At 37.3% G+C, this 16,053-nt stretch overlaps 1 protein-coding gene across 4 annotated transcripts in view; it reads right to left on the bottom strand.

Annotated features, from left to right (window-relative positions):
* The window catches only part of trpm7 (transient receptor potential cation channel, subfamily M, member 7), a 157,338-nt gene that overhangs the window by 125,644 nt on the left and 15,641 nt on the right, over positions 1-16,053 (bottom strand). For 3 of the 4 annotated variants that reach the window (XM_063478277.1, XM_063478250.1, XM_063478260.1), the window contains exons 2-7: positions 12,524-12,603; positions 11,078-11,116; positions 7,374-7,581; positions 6,758-6,971; positions 1,116-1,240; positions 787-958 (exon numbers count right to left, since the gene is read on the bottom strand). In XM_063478277.1, coding sequence (XP_063334347.1) covers positions 787-958; positions 1,116-1,240; positions 6,758-6,971; positions 7,374-7,581; positions 11,078-11,116; positions 12,524-12,603 — 838 coding nt within the window. Of the gene's footprint in view, positions 1-786; positions 959-1,115; positions 1,241-6,757; positions 6,972-7,373; positions 7,582-10,495; positions 10,590-11,077; positions 11,117-12,523; positions 12,604-16,053 lie in introns of those variants that run through there. The other variant, XM_063478268.1, reaches the window with a different exon arrangement.

Below are 16,053 nucleotides of genomic sequence, written 5' to 3'. Positions count from 1 at the left end.
ATGTTACTTTTTTTTTTTTTTTTAATTTCCAGTTTACACAGTGAGATGTGATGCTACTGACAGTGGGGGGGTTTTGTAGTTCTAGTCTCGTCACCATGAAATTCATCTGTTCTACGTTCCTGTATGCTGGAAACGACCAGGGTGTCCCTATTGCTGCTTGTTTTCAAGTCCAGAATATAGTTTCTTTCATTTTACTTTCAGCTATGATAATGTTCAGTTGGGTGGTGAGAGTAAAGGTTTGTAGTGTATTATTATCATCTTTGACCAGTGCTTCTTTCTGGCCCTAGTTAAACTCCAGACTATTGCTTTATGCTTGAAACTCATTATGCAGGATTTCTATTAAAGAGTCTGTTTAAAATGCAGATAGTGTTGGTTCTATGGATAAGAGCAAAGTCTGAATCTGGTACAGATTCAGGAGTGTTTAGTAATTTATGTCAGAGTCTTTTTAGAGGTTTGTGAACCAGCCCTGGTTTTCTTTTCTTGTGTTTGTTGTTAATGGTAGAAGAAGCGATTGATTAAGTTGTCCAACTCACAGTTCCAAAGGTAGTGCGAAGTCTGAGATTTTTGAATATATTTACAGTGCAATGTTGAGTCTTGTGTCAATCTCACAAGTGTGACATTCATGGATACATCACACAGTCTGCACCCGCACCAGAACAGCACACATTCAGCTGCAATGGGACTTATGTATGTTGATATCTGTTTGTGTGTGTGAGTGTATGCGTGCTCTTTTGTTGCAGCACTAAGCATGTACTTTTACATTAATGACCAAAACAAACTTCTTACTGGCATGTATTTTTTGGAGGTTGATATGCTTCTCCAGTTCCCGCCGCAATTTGACTTCAGCGCCATACTTTCCCACCGTCCCATCATCCACAAGGAGGAAATGGGAATGCAGGCTGTTGAGAACGTTTAGTTTGCTGAGAGGATTCAGTAGTGTCTGATATGGAGCAATAATCTGCAGTGTGGAAAAGAGCAGCCATTAACAGCAAGAAAAGTAAAGGAAAAAAAGGAGACTATACACACATATATACATATATCTTTATATGCACACAAAAATGACAACTTCTGTGGTGCATTAACATTCAGGTTAGTCACAATAAGCTGCATCTTACGTCTCTGCCGATGAGATCGTTCCTGTTTTCAATCACTCCCCAGGGTGCAATCCCGATAGTGCAAATTTTCTTTGATGATCTTGAACAGTGTTCTTTGAGAGCATCTCCCACATGTTTTGCTACACCTTCAGAAACAAATTTCAAAAAAATAAGCTTTTATTCTTTCTTAAATAAAAAGGTTTCCACTGCTAAGTATTCCTTATTAATATTAGAAATAAAACTGTCCACCCAAGTCACATATCTCAGCATAATCTTTCACCATTAAAAATGTATTTTATAGATATATTTAATCAATGTTGTGAAAAGAAATGGACAACCTCCATCTGACTTTCAGACACTAAAAACATTGGATAGGTTAAACTATAATACTTCAGATTCCGTCATGTATCCCATCATATCAGCAGATTTGTAAAAGATGGCTGAAGGATGCTCAAAACCTACCTACTAACAATGTTCCCTCTAAGCTGCGCACGTGCGCAATTGCGCACTGCTGGCATGGTCTCTGCGCACAGAAAATCTGTGTTGCGCACAAAAAAAAATCTAACCTGATTTGAAATTAAAATTAATACTTTAACAATTCTGTTTTGCAGTGTTAGTCAGTAAGTGACTGGCTGCTCCCGTATGGGATTAGAACGATTCCACCTTATCCCATAGTCCAGCCAATGATGCGATTTACATTCGTATATACGCAGCTAATCAACGTTGTTGACAGGCTATGACAGCGTACTTATGTGCCGACACCGGTGTTTTAGCGAGCAAAGCGGCGTGGCTGATGTGGAGTGAAGCCACATTAATGAAACGTGTACAACCATTGGAGAGGTGAGCAGGACAGACGGAACAATTACGGAAAAAGTGTGGACTTTATACCAGTTTTTAAATTGTTTTGATAGGCCACGTAAAACCAGAGTTATGATAAAAATATATGCAATGTTTGGTTTTCTTCCTGAATACTATCGTTGTTTATATTTACTGCGGGAAGAAACGGTAAAACGGCGTTTTAGAAGGAAAAAGGCTCGAAAGCCTGTGAGCAAAAACAAACTCCACCCACCTTTCCTATTCGTCCAAAAAAGTACCATGTCGACCAATCAAAAAATGATATGGCAACGTGACATCTAGTTGTTACAAAACTGGGGGAAGTTTTAGGAGTGACGGCGGTGCTTTGAGATGTGAGAGATTTGAGAAGTTTAGCGCAAATCTTGTGTAGTTAGTGTGTAGTGTAGTCAACAGTTTTGTTGTGTGTGTCAGAACAATGAGACGACTGCTGAATGTTACAGGTGTTACAGGAGTGATACATCTGCTGTTGTCAGGCCTGCAGGTATCAGGCTGCTGTTCTACTTTATCTAATAGTGGACAGAAATTATTTTTTGGAGTGGCACAAATAATTTGTGTGGCATCAGATTTGATGCAGAACACCTGATTGTTCTGTAAATAGTTTGAAATGTTTATTTAAAAATGCCTTGGCTGCATTTAAAAAAAAATAGCTGCAAAAAAACTTTGTTGTTTGCCAAACTGAGTTACTTTTTTAAAGAAGTAACTATATAATTAATTGCCCAGCATTGGTCATTATATACTGTATTTTGCAGACAGAGAGCTACAGACTCTCTCCCAGACCACAGACTCATAATGCAAGTCAGAGCTTTTTTTAAAAAGAAAGAAAGTTGTGTTTTCAAAATTGGAGTTCAAGTTATTTTTACTTCCAATAGTGTTAACATACTACACAGGTCATGAACAAGATTTTTTTTTTACATTTTCATTGTAAGTGGGCTAAAGCAGTTAATTAAAAGTAGTCTAACATAAATGTAAATGCTGTAATTTGATTATCTTAATAAACCATGTAACTTGGATGGATTCAATGCTGGCGTGACCACATTGCACACGTCTGATGTCGCTCACAGTGGTCCAAGGGATCGCTCAGGGAGTTTGTGTGTTCGCTCAGACACGTGAAAAATTAGAGGGAACATTGCCTACTAATAGTCTATATTTAAAGTAATCTCGACAATAAGGTTGGGTGATATGTAAAATGTTTCCAACCGACATTCATCAGTCCAATAAATGACGATAGGCGATATATTCGCCTGACTTTTTCGTGACATTTTGATGGGCAGAGCAATGTAATCATGCACAGACTTATTTGCGCGTTAAGAACATAGAAGAAGTCCAAACATGGAGGACTTAGTTGCAGCTGAATGAGTTTTAGTAGATATTTCACTTCTTTATTTTAGATTTTAACTTTTAACATTTGAAGTGGTTGTCGGCACAATCCGCCACACTTTTCAGTCACACTTTCTTAGTTTTTCTGATGTTAGTTTGTCATACTTTAATGATATTTGAACATCTTTTGTACATGTTTTCATATGATATTTAACATCAGTTTGTTTTAAGTGTTTTTCTTCTTCACTGTCTGTCTGTATAATGTTTAATGTTGATAATGCACAATGCAAGGTGCTGCATAGTAAAGCAGCATGATTCATTATTGATGAATGCGATAAGTGGTTTAAAATGCTTTTGTTACTAATTTTGGTCATTTTCTATTAAATAGTTCTCAAATTTAACTTAACACTTCAGTGTTTCTTAGTTTTAGACTAGGCGTAGATTACTGTGCTTTTCCATACAGGCATGCTTTTACTTCACTGCCAGTGTATTTGGGATCATTCTGAAAAACCGAAGTAGTTGCCAATCAGATGCTTTCCAGATGTTATTGCACAGCGAATCAAAATCTGACTACTTTTCTGGGTTCATCATTCCATCAATTTTTACAAGATCTTCAACACTGAAATGCAGCCCAAAACCTCCACTATGTTTTACAGACGGCAATAGACATTCACAGTTGTACCTCTCTCATGACTTCCTCTATGTATATTCATCACAATTTGAACCAAACATTTCGAATTCATCACTAAGGCCTGTTGCCACTGATTTTCAGTTTGCATACCTCAGCCAGTTCTTTCCGTTTCCACTCCTTTAAAAATGGCTTCTTGACAGCCACCCTTCCAACTGAGAAAAACTCCAGCGAGGCTTCAGCGAACAGTAGATGGCTCAACTGAAAGGCTGGATGAATCTCTCAGGTCCTGTCAGGTCTTTGCTGAATTTTTTTTCTATTTCTTAAAAGACTTGATCTGCTACAGGAGATTTTTTTTAAGACCTGCTACTTCTTTTGTCCTCCATTTGTCCTATCTTCTCAATTTTTTTTAAGGACACTGCACACAATGTCAAGACATGCTAAGGTTTTGGCTAATATTTCTTTGAGAACTACCTTGTTGGTGCAAAAATACAATTCTATGCCCATCAAACTGTTATCTTTGCCATTTTTCATAGATTCACCTAAAGAAATAAGAGAAAATTAAGCGTTTTAAAGAGCCTAAACCTACAATTTAAATTTGTATGGTTAATATTGGTTCTTTGCTAATTTGTCTGTTGTGTGCAGACACAACACTGGTCCATCACCCTTTTTAATACTTGAATGATTCATAGGTCAGATTTAATTGGTTTAACACATCTGTTTGGGGCTGTGTGAGAAAGGGCAACTGGCATAAAAATCTGCCAAATCATAAATGCAGAGCTACCCGTTGTGGCGACCCCTTGGAAATAGGGGAGCAGCGGATGTAGTTTTATTAAGTGATAAGTGTACCATTAGTTTATGTTTTTCAATTTTCTCTCATTCTTAGACAAAATAACAGCCCATGTTCCTCTCTTGTTCTCTATTCATTAAAGTACATGCATTGCTGTCAGTTAGCAGAGTCCAAATAAAAAAATAAAAGAAACAGGCAAAACACCAGAGTGTTAATGACCACAATGCCACTGATGGGGTCAGCTCACAACAAGTACATTAGCCCTGGAGTTGTTTGTGAACCGCAATCCTCACTTGATGGATCCTATGAATTCAGCAGTAATTTGTGAGCCGGGAGACCATCCCAACTGGCCAAAGTACCAGAGATGGATTAAAAGTAATCACTGGTCTGAGTAATTGACCCTGTGAGTAATGATTTAAACACTATGATCAGACCACAGCATCTTAACGCCATACTGTGGCTGCAAACACACATCAGCCTCGACTCACAACCAAATGACACGGTTGGAGAACTTCTGCTACATCAGCGAATCACCATTAACGGGCTGTTTATTTGCGTAGGGTAGATAAAAGGCATTTTTCTTTGGAAGACTCTTCAGTGTTTGTTAATATATAGAAATTATCATAATTGTTATCATTAGAATTAAAAACTAATAATAATAATAATAATAATAATGTTTATTCAGTTATATTAATAAGTGTATTTTTCATTATACCAAGAATCCGCTGACTCAATAAGGAAATTTTACATTTTATTAGGTTTGTTGTAAAAATCTAATTTCAGTCCAAAATGCAAAATTAATTAATTAAGGAGGGCAGTTTCCACATATACAAAACTTTTCTAGATGTATATGTAACATGTGAGACTGCAAATGTTTGACAGCCAGCTCAGACATTAACAAACACTGTGTGATGACCAATTTCTCCTATGCCAGAATAGTACAGGTAACCGTCCAGTGAATTCACACCAAGTAATGTCATATATCCTGCCTCTTTCATGCTCCACCCAGGGATCACCCTTGCCCAAACCAAAGCAGAGTATTTCTAGTAGTAGACCATCTATTGTGTGCTATATGCGAAAAAGATCATCTTCCACCCAATCAAACATTGCTGGCAATTCATTTGAAAACAAAAAGGATTTCAACAACAGATATCTTCCTATCGGGTGTTACCTTCACGAGAAGCTACATCAAATATGTTCCAGGACTGACAATCATTTTCTAGCAGCACCAAAAACAAACTACCTATGAAATTCTTTGAACTTGCCAAACCTAATGGAGGCTGCTATGCTTTCAGCATTATGATCAACTTTTGGTTTTATTTCTAACACATTTTGTCTAATCGCGCAGCATTCAGTGATGGTTTCAGTTGTTCCATCCACCAGTAGCAAAACTAATGAAGCCTCCTGTCTCATTAAAACATAAAGATGATACCACAATGGTCAGTCACTGCTGAGAATATGAGGCCTATTAAGAGCTATTCCTCTTGTTCTTGTGCTGAGAGAATAAAGATCTATTTGTGAAAACCACATGAAAATGTTCAGCCTGAGACTCTGATTTCAGTATAAAAACAAAGCTATAATGATTTAATGTCCTTGAAGTGCATCTTTCTCAAAATGTATTGAGGCCAGTAAGACTGAAAAGGTAGAGTACACTCAGTGCACTGTGTCTGATAAAGTTAATCTACAGATAACGCAGTTTCTTCCCGCTGAGCACATGTTGGACAGGACTTGTTTTCCACAATGACTGAACAACCTGTTAAACATGAATCTGCAGCTTTTGTAAAAGAAGAGTTCGATCATCAACATTCTTATTTATATAATTTTTAAGTCTTCTTTGGAAAAACAGATTTAAATACTTTTGAATATACATGTAAATGTACATTGTGAGAATCTGTACATCAAAGTGTAAATTTCCAACATTTTCCCTAATTTCAACAAAAATTAAAAAATGCCTTTCCTCATTTAAAAATCAATCTGAATTGCACAACCTTTTTAAAATGATACAATATGCAGGAGAACTTCGTCCTTTCCACAGTATTTCAAAAAGAACATAATGTTTCTCTGATTATTTACCTGTGTTAACACCACCGGTGAGAATCCAGGCCCCGGTGGTGACAGCAGCTTTGATGAGGCCCTTGCCGACCACCTGCTTAATGCGGGGGTGCAGATCAAAGTTCTGAACTCCTCCATGGACAGAAATGAGGATCTTGGGAAGCTCCATGTGCCACTCCTTTAGCATTAGCCGTAAAATGCTGTCTGGCCTCGAGTCATGGGACAAACGTACATACTGTCCACAGTTTCAAAAACACAAGAATAACATGTTAGCGTAACACACAATGAAGAAAGGACGGGTCACGACACACAATAAATTTGTGTTTGGATGGAAGAAACTTCCCTTTAAATGTTATACAGAGTAAAGTGCCACGGAAAAATAAGCTAAAATCAACTGAAATACACAATCTGCACTATTTATCAAACAGTTTTTGATCAAACTGTTTTGTTTTGTTTTTTAATTTCATCAAGTCAAGCCTAAAGTTGTTTACCTATAAAACTCCAAGACCAAGGATATCTATGTAGAAGTCACCACACCTTAAATAAAGTGATGGAACACCCCCCCCAACACAGTTTGTATATTAATGTTAAAAAAAAATATGTAAACATGACACAGCAAAGAGGATTAGCCCCTCACCTTGGCTCTGTATGAGTGAGACCCTCCCTGGAAGTTGATGACACCATAGGCATCAGTGGGTCTGGCCTCTGTGTGTTTTTCCACTGACCACTCCTCCAGCTCGGGCATAGGCACATTGGAGCTCTCACCCAACTTCACATCCGAGTACTTGGTGGCCAAGCTGGCTGTGAAGCCAGCATGTTGCCGCACCAGCCGCCCACAGCAGCACCTTAAAAAACAACAACAGCAAAAAAAAAAAAAAACCCAGATTCATTTTTCAACTCTTTGCACAGTTTAGATTATCATTAGCCATGATACAATTTTGAAGAAATAAAAAGAATAACAGGAAACCAGTAATAACAATTAAAACAAGAGTTTTCAAAAGCTGAACAATAATCTAGAGAAACAAACACAGTACAAGGAACAGGAATCCATGCCACACCTGATAAATATTCCTTAAGTGTTTTTCGGAAAACACTGCACTCTTCAACTGAATGTTGAACTATGAACGTGTGCCTATTATTTTTTTCATTATTTTCTATAAACACACATTGCGACAATGTTGGCTCCTCAAAATAAACATTGCTGTGGTTTCAAATCATGCCAGCCAAGTATAAGTAGCCACTACAAATCAAAAGTTCAGGCTTTAAATTAGGGTTTTTTCCCCCTAAGATTTCCCAATATCTGTATGTGTATGAGACAACACTGTCATGGCAGGCACACAGCTCTGGCTGTGAGTATAGACGCCCTGTCCACCTGCAGAGCAAACCTCCTGTTTGCAATGGGCAGCCAATGAAAAGCTGCACAAAAGGCAGAGAAGCTAAAGCGGCACATCATCATTAACAAAAAATGTTTGTCATGTGCATAGGATCCCTTGTTCAACATAACATCTTCCCCCAATAGGCCAGAAGATGAGATTATTATTCATTTATTTATTTTTTAAACAAGCCCCCCCCAAAAATGGCAATTTAATTACAGAACGTACTCCAGCTACATTATTACAAATATAGCATAATTAATTTGTTTATATACAATTTATATAACAAAGCATCAAAAATAGCAGTAATGGAGAATAGTAGTGGAGTGCATGCTGTGCTAGATGTAGCAATTTATCAGTTAGTTTTCATTTTAACAACTTCTTAAATTAGTTGTGCTATCACTGTGCAAAACAAGCCAGCGATGAATGGGAGCAGTTAAAACCCATTCCTTAAGATTAAGAACCTTTAATGTAGTACTTCTAGTGACATTTTAATCAGGAAAAAAACCTACTCATTAGTGAGGGTTCATTTAACCTAATCTGCTTCACAGTTGAATTAGTTGGTGGAAACATCGTCACAGGTCCAAAAATGACCCCAGGCCATTGGACCATTGATTCTGTCAAACCCTGCATTAATAGCAATGGCATTCAGGTGTACAAAGAATTCTCAGGTACTACTCAGCTGCCTGGGACATGTACTGTATATTTAGACTTAGTCAATCAGTGCAATATTGCATGTGTTTTTTGTCATCTGTATGTTTAAGACCCTTTTGCAATAAAGTAAAGGTGCAGGTTTTTGAAATGATTGTACAATTCATTGGACTTAGTTTTGCCTTGTTTTAGTGTTTTCTGGTTATAATTCTAGCACACAACCTTCACAATCTGTCTACCTGTGACATAAAAAGAGAAGTAGGTACCTGTATTTCCTCTTTTGCAATATGGGATATTGCTTATATGGGGGTATAGTGCAAATGTACTCAATATCATTACATAATCTTAAAAAATATATATATAAAATAAAACACATTCACTGAAATCCAGTTGTTCCCATAACGGCTCTTTAAGCTGCTACTTAAAGAGGGTACAACATATTGGCCCCATTGTCGAAGGTTGCTACCTGGATGAGAATCTGGTTTTGTTTTTCAAAGCCATACCCTTACACATGTAATTCTTAATACTTGGTAATAACAACTTCATGACACTGATGTACACCATTCTTTTTACAGCTGAAATGTTAATTATAATTACTGTGTTATAATTCTAGCTCCACCAAAATCAATCAACTTGGGTTGATATTCTGTCTTTCTCCATTAAAATGAAACTACCAAAAAATAGGGACTCAATTCTTTGTAAGTGAGCAAACTTACTTAGCAGGGAATTAAATTGATTAATTAATTAAAATTAATTAATTGTAATTAATAAATTAAAATTAATTAGCTGTATTTCATTCTCACATAGCAGCTCTATAAGTAACAAGACAAGTCAAATTCATGCCCAGCAAAGTTATTGTTACTATCATTCATCATTTATTCATTACTATCAAGACTTGAACTTCCAGTTCATGGTCAAAGGTGTAATAACTGGCACTTGCTTGGGGCGCTAAGCTTAATCCATCTGGGAAACATGTGGGTGGAGTACAGCATTGCTTATGAACATCTCCTCATTCTGTCATACAAGTACAATGGCCACAGTGAACAAATCAGTCCTCCATCAAGGTAACTCGTTTAAAGTGACACTAAAAAAAAAGCTTGGGTTAGATTTTGGTCACACCCGTTTCAAAATATTACACCCTTCTCACTAAAACACCATCTAGACGAACCCTGAAATTATTAACTGATGGACTAATGTTAGGATAAACCTAAATGGCTCTCACATTTCCTTTTCCGCAAGAGAATTTCTTATGCTTCAGCTCTTAAACCGCTGAATTATTGACCCATGAGACAAAAAAAAAAAAAAGTAAAAAAACCAAACAAAAAACAATCAATCACTGTCTATGAAAAGTACATATACATATTATTCTTATAACTTAAATATTTGAGTTATCAGAAATTATGACCATTCCACTACTAAAAACACATGATCTTATTGTGCTGACATATGCACGCAGATCCTGACAGTTTCAGCTGTGTAACGCCAGGATCATCTACTCATTATTGTGGGTATACTTTTTTTTGCATTTCCATGACTTCTTGTATCTATAACATCAGTTAGCACTGCATTGTTCAGTACTTTGTGAGATAAGCAGATGCTGAGTTTATTTTGGAACGCAGTTGCCCATTTGTTTAGACAGTGAGTTCAAAATAACTGCCTGGAGGGCTGCAGAGTGGCATGGCTTGGCTTCTAGAAACATTTTAATATTCTCCATAAGATGTGTGCCAAACATTACCAGACTGGATTCTCTGGCAGGGACAAAGATGATCTAATTCACAGCCTCTTTACTTCTTTCTCCATTTCCATCCTTTGTCTATCTCCCTCTCGTGTTAGTCAGATGTTGACACCGGTCTCCCTTAAGGCTTCTGCCTGGCTGTGTAACTGCAACAGTATTGTGATACTTCAAACTCTGAGGCAGCAAGCTACTAAAACATAAACAATTGAAATACTGGACAGACTTGGTAAAAGTGTGTCCAAGATATGAACCATCTACAGCCTAAATCATTTATCTACACATCAATGATGACAGATTTTTCAAAAAACAAAAAAGCCTAATTGTTTATCATTATTGAGTCTGAGCTTTGTTTTCTGTCTTCCTCTACTAGCCTTAGGGGAGAATACGCATCCTAACACATAAAGCCTGGAATTTAATTGTTTCCTGGTAAAGGTTGTTGTTTAGTGGAATTTCAAAGGAATTGCAAAGAATTTACCTCTGGGGTTTTTCTGATGTAAAGCAGCTGGTTAGGCATGGATTCTGCCAGGCTAACCCTGTCAGATAACAGAGAATGAGTCAAACAACAAGCAAACAAATACTCACCTGACCAGCTGCTGGCAAATCTGGCATCCTGGAAGGCATCTGAAAGGATGCCACAACAACTCAGTCAGTGTGAATATAAATAAAAACAGAATAGATAAATGTGAAGAGCATTTCCGACCATACACGACCGTTCTAAAACAAGACTAATGTGAAGTTTGATTTCTCCAAGTGTGAAGGAAGTTCTCAGCAGAGAAAGTTCTTTAAGGACATTAAGGAAGGTTAACTGTCTCCTGGGCAGACAGCCCGGTTAAGTTGGCCTTTAACCAAGAGACAGTTATGAAACCTTCCAAAGGGACTCACTTTGATCACAGTCACATGCCACACTTTGACCTAATGTTAAATGAGCCTGTGTTCACTAACACCTCTGAATCATTTAGCAGAAGCCGCACGTACAGCAGTTAACAGAGAATAACCAGTTCGCAAATAATTGATGTAAAAGAAAACACAGGAAAACAAGTCACCCACCATTATTGTGAGTTTACAAGAAGAAAGGAAGACATCCAAGGACTGTTTAACCGTAAATATCAGCTGCTGGTGGGAACTTTAAAAAAAAAAAATCACCTTTTCCTTCCCCGTTTCTCTGCAAGTGGATGAGTATTTATAGCAACTACTGCCCCTTTAACAGAGCTGTTTGATGTTTGTCATGCACACAGTGTGGATAAGTGGCCTTCATGACACGCCAAGCCAAGAAGAAGCCTGCATATAATTTCAACACTGCATTGTAAGATTCCAGTAAGTCTGCAGAAAAATACTGTGTCAACTGACAAAAGACCAAAATCAGTTCTTCAGAAACGGACTATTCCTTAAAATAAAAAAATATCCACACAGTGAAAAAAATGAGGATTAAAATGGGATTTTAATTTTAATCTCAGAAAAAAAACGCTGTTGGGAGACTGAATAAGTAGTTCATTAGAACATCAAAAAGAATTATTGAAAACAAAACCAATACTCCTTTTAGCACTCGTTAGATAGATAGTACACATTTATTGAATATCTATCTATCTATCTGTCTTTTCTTTTTTTTTTTTTTTTAACAAAGTTAAGTTGTTATGATGTTTTACACATAAAAGATTCCTAGTCCAATTGTCACTGTGAGGATGACATTTTATTACTTTCACACTGGTATAAAGCAGATACCTGAAGCTGAGGTATAAACATCATATCAGAACTAGAAAAATTGGAGTGATGCATTGCTAATATTGCTTTTGGGTGGGGGGGCAATCCCATCCCTAAGATTGAAAGAAGTCACGATCCACAGGTTCATCACTTGCTTAACCCCTCACTTAAATCTGTAATTTTAGTGACAGACATAAACATTAAAACAGACTCATTTTGCCTCTGGAGAGTAGTCGTTATGGTTTGGGCCTTCTTTAACTCACACCATGCAATTACGCCGTTTCCATGGCTATCACCAGCAGACTCACTACAGTAGGTCTAAGCACATACCTGTGGGGGTCCTTTGACACTGGAAGTATGTACACACATTCCCTCTTGGTGAAAGTGCTTTCTATCCAGGATTTCTGGGACTGTGAACAAAAAGAAACAGTTGTGAGCAGCGGCAGCTGAGGCCTCTCATGTTTGTGTTTAACGGACTCAAATGCAATTCAAGCAAAGTATACATAAAAGATACGTAAAGAAAAATTAAATGAGAATAAAAGCCAAGTATGTTTTAAGTTATTTATAACAATGTTAAATAATAAACTTCAAGACATCTTAAAAGGCTAAAAGGGATGTTGCACCCCTTAATACAGGATTTAGTCTATAACAATTTAAGGGGATTAGAAGGTTTAACACAGAAGAAAAAATGAAACAGTCATATAAAATCATGACAAATAGAGCTCACAAGGAACACCAGTTAGAGGCATCTACCAAACAGTATAAACAGCCGTCTAATTCTACAACAGCATTTTTCTCATAACAAAGGTTTATGGTGAAGGAATTTTCATTTAATGCCTCGTGCCTTATTGTTCCCTCCAGAGCAGCTCAGAGGAACCCAAGGGCGATTAGCACCATTAATCTCTTCAGCACAAAGAGGGGAACCTGCAAACACCTTCTCCAAAAGATTTCAACAATTCCTGAAAGTCTGACAAAAGCAGTAGAGCAACATTTTCTCCCAGAGGTCACGTTAAGCGTTTCTCAATATCAGCATGTTGTTTGATATAAACTAAACAGAAGCATCTTAAATTCGGGATCCGAAGTTACATCCAACACAACAGGATTTAAATCTGCCGCCAGAAAATGCTGAAAACATGTCAATAAGCATGTCGTCCCACATCTTGACTAGTGACAATAAGCAACCAAGTTTGTACCTGGATGTCCTCCTCTTCATCTCTGTGTTTAAGGGCTTTGTACAGAAACATACCAGGGCTCCTTCACGCATCTCCTGGACAAACCACAACACCCACAGCCTCTCCCGAGTACTGGGTCATCAGCAGCACCTCACTGTGCTGTTAGATCTGCACGCAATTTCCATACAGGTCTCAAAGTCTACAGCTGCACAGTTACCATACAGACCCAGCTCGAGTTAAACGCTGAGTGATCAGTGAGAGGTTGCAGCCTCCAAACTCCATCCACAGTTAATCTGTAAGAAGCCACTCAGGGGGCAGATGAATGTGTCTGAGACAAACTAGATATTATACTTAGGCTGGAGAGAAAGAAGTGAGGGAGGCGGGGGTGTGGGAGAGGATTAGTGGATGGGCAGAGACCTCAGTGATATATACCTAGTTGGCTACTGACAACACACCACCAACTGTGATTCATGCAGTACACACAAAACCTCTCCCAACAACTCAGGCACTACAATTAGTCTTTAAGAAGCCTCCCTTACTTTGATACTCATTTACAGGAGAACAGCATAAAAAATGCCAGGATTAAATAAAGGCAACTAAGTTTAAACAAAAAGGTCCCAACATGGATTAATATACCAACTTAACGAAGATCCTGAAAATTAATACGGGTACAAGGGGGTCTAAACATGTGCACCAATTATTGTTCAATTTCTACTTCTATGTCAATAAAATATAAAGTAACATTACCTTTACTAAAAAGATTTATGTTTACACAAATGTTATTTATCATATTCAGCCGTTTTTTAACATATCAGAACATATTTATTTTAAAAAATCAGTCCTAGCAGTTTGCTGGGATGGAGCATTCAGGTGTGCCTTAACACAATGCCAAGGTGGAAACACATCAGCAATGATCTTTAAAAAAAAATCAATTATTACTGTCTATCAATCTGTAAAGGATTATAAGGCAATTTCCAAACAATATCAAGTCCATCATTCTAGTGGGGAAAAAAAAAAATCATGACAGCTGTTAATATTCCCAGGAGTTGAAATTCACCCAAAATGAGACAATTTTCAGAGAAACAGCACAAAAAAACAAAAAACAAAAACAAGAGCAACATCTCAGACTCTACAGGCCTCGGTTAGCATGACAAATGTTAAATGTCGTGGCAGTATAATTACAAAAAGACTGAACAAGTTATAGGGTGTTGGGCAGGGTTGCCAGTAGAAACCTTCTCTCTAAAAAGAACATGGCAACACAGCTTAGGTTTGCAAAACTGCATGTGAACAAACCACAAGACTCCCGTAACTGTCCGCTGGACAAGACCAAAGTAGACATGTTTGGCTGTAACGCACGACAACACATTTGGCAAAAACTAAACAACGTATCAGCGTAAACACCTCATGCCAACTGTCAAGCATGATGGTGGAGGGGTTATAATTTGATTGTTTTGCAACCACTACAAGGTGCACCTGGGTAACTTCAGTCATTGACCGTATAACAAAATAGTCTCGAGTCAAATATGACAGCATCTGTCTAACAGCTAAAGCTTGGCCCGAATTGGGACATGCCACAGGACGATGATCAAAGCACTCTAGCAAATCTACAGCAGAATGGTGTAAGAGAAAATAATAAAGTTGTTGTGATGGTACAGTCAAAGTGCAGACCAAAACCTAATTGAAATACTGTGGCAGGGATATTAAGGGAGTTGTACAAAAACCTCAATGAACTGAAACAATATTGAAAAGAAAAGTGGCCCAAATGTTTCCACAATGATGTAAGAGCGATAAAGAGTGATAAAGTCTTAAAGCAAAGGCTTACTTCAACTAATTGCTTGAGTTAGGGGTTTGTTTTTTTTGTTTGTTTTGTTTTTTTAACACTGCTTTTTCATTTTGGCTTCCTTTGTGTCGACTAATGATGTGGTATAATACATCATGCACTGTTGTTCACCTGAGGTTGTATTTAAATCATTTTAAATCCTATTATTATGTGCTGGTACATAAAATCTTTGAATAGAAAGACTGTGTACTTTTTCACGACTGTATGGGACAACCACTCAAGCAGTATTTAGTTACAAAGAAACATGTTACCATTATCCCATTACCATTTTCTGTAATTCAGTAATATTCGTTTACTAAATTTATCACATTACAGTTAAAAATCAAACTATTGTGTCACTACTTGTGCAACACTCTTCAATTATCTGCAGAAGGGAAAAAAGGTCATCCGATATGGCTTTTCTCCTTTCACTCTAGCTCCTGCACAGGGAGAAGAAAATGATACAATGGTCTACAGCTTTTGACAGTGGTGATATGAACATTACTTTGAGTTACAATGCTGGTAAAATCCAAAGTGTGCAAAAGTCAGAAACTGTCCACCAATTCTAGCACAAGATCGGCTCTTGTGCTCAGTAGCAACAGTAGTGGGGAAAATAGGTGATGTTTTGCTCCCGAGCAAGATAGTTACTCAACCACCATTATCAATAATAATGATAACAATAATAAGATGTTTGTTTGTGTGTAAGTGAGAGATCTTTTTTTTCCAGATTTCTTTGAAATTACCATTGAATTTAGTTTTCCAGTTTGTGTTCTTGTGTAACAATTGAAGCTTCTTCCTATTCGGAATTAAGATTTTAGTTTATTATGTATGAACACCTATGTTAAAATATAGTTGTACAATTTTACAGT

The sequence above is a fragment of the Pelmatolapia mariae genome, linkage group LG1, assembly GCF_036321145.2.
Source record: "Pelmatolapia mariae isolate MD_Pm_ZW linkage group LG1, Pm_UMD_F_2, whole genome shotgun sequence".
Taxonomy (NCBI): domain Eukaryota; kingdom Metazoa; phylum Chordata; class Actinopteri; order Cichliformes; family Cichlidae; genus Pelmatolapia; species Pelmatolapia mariae.
The sequence above is the reverse complement of the archived record's forward strand: the minus strand, read 5'-3'. Positions and strand labels throughout refer to the sequence as shown.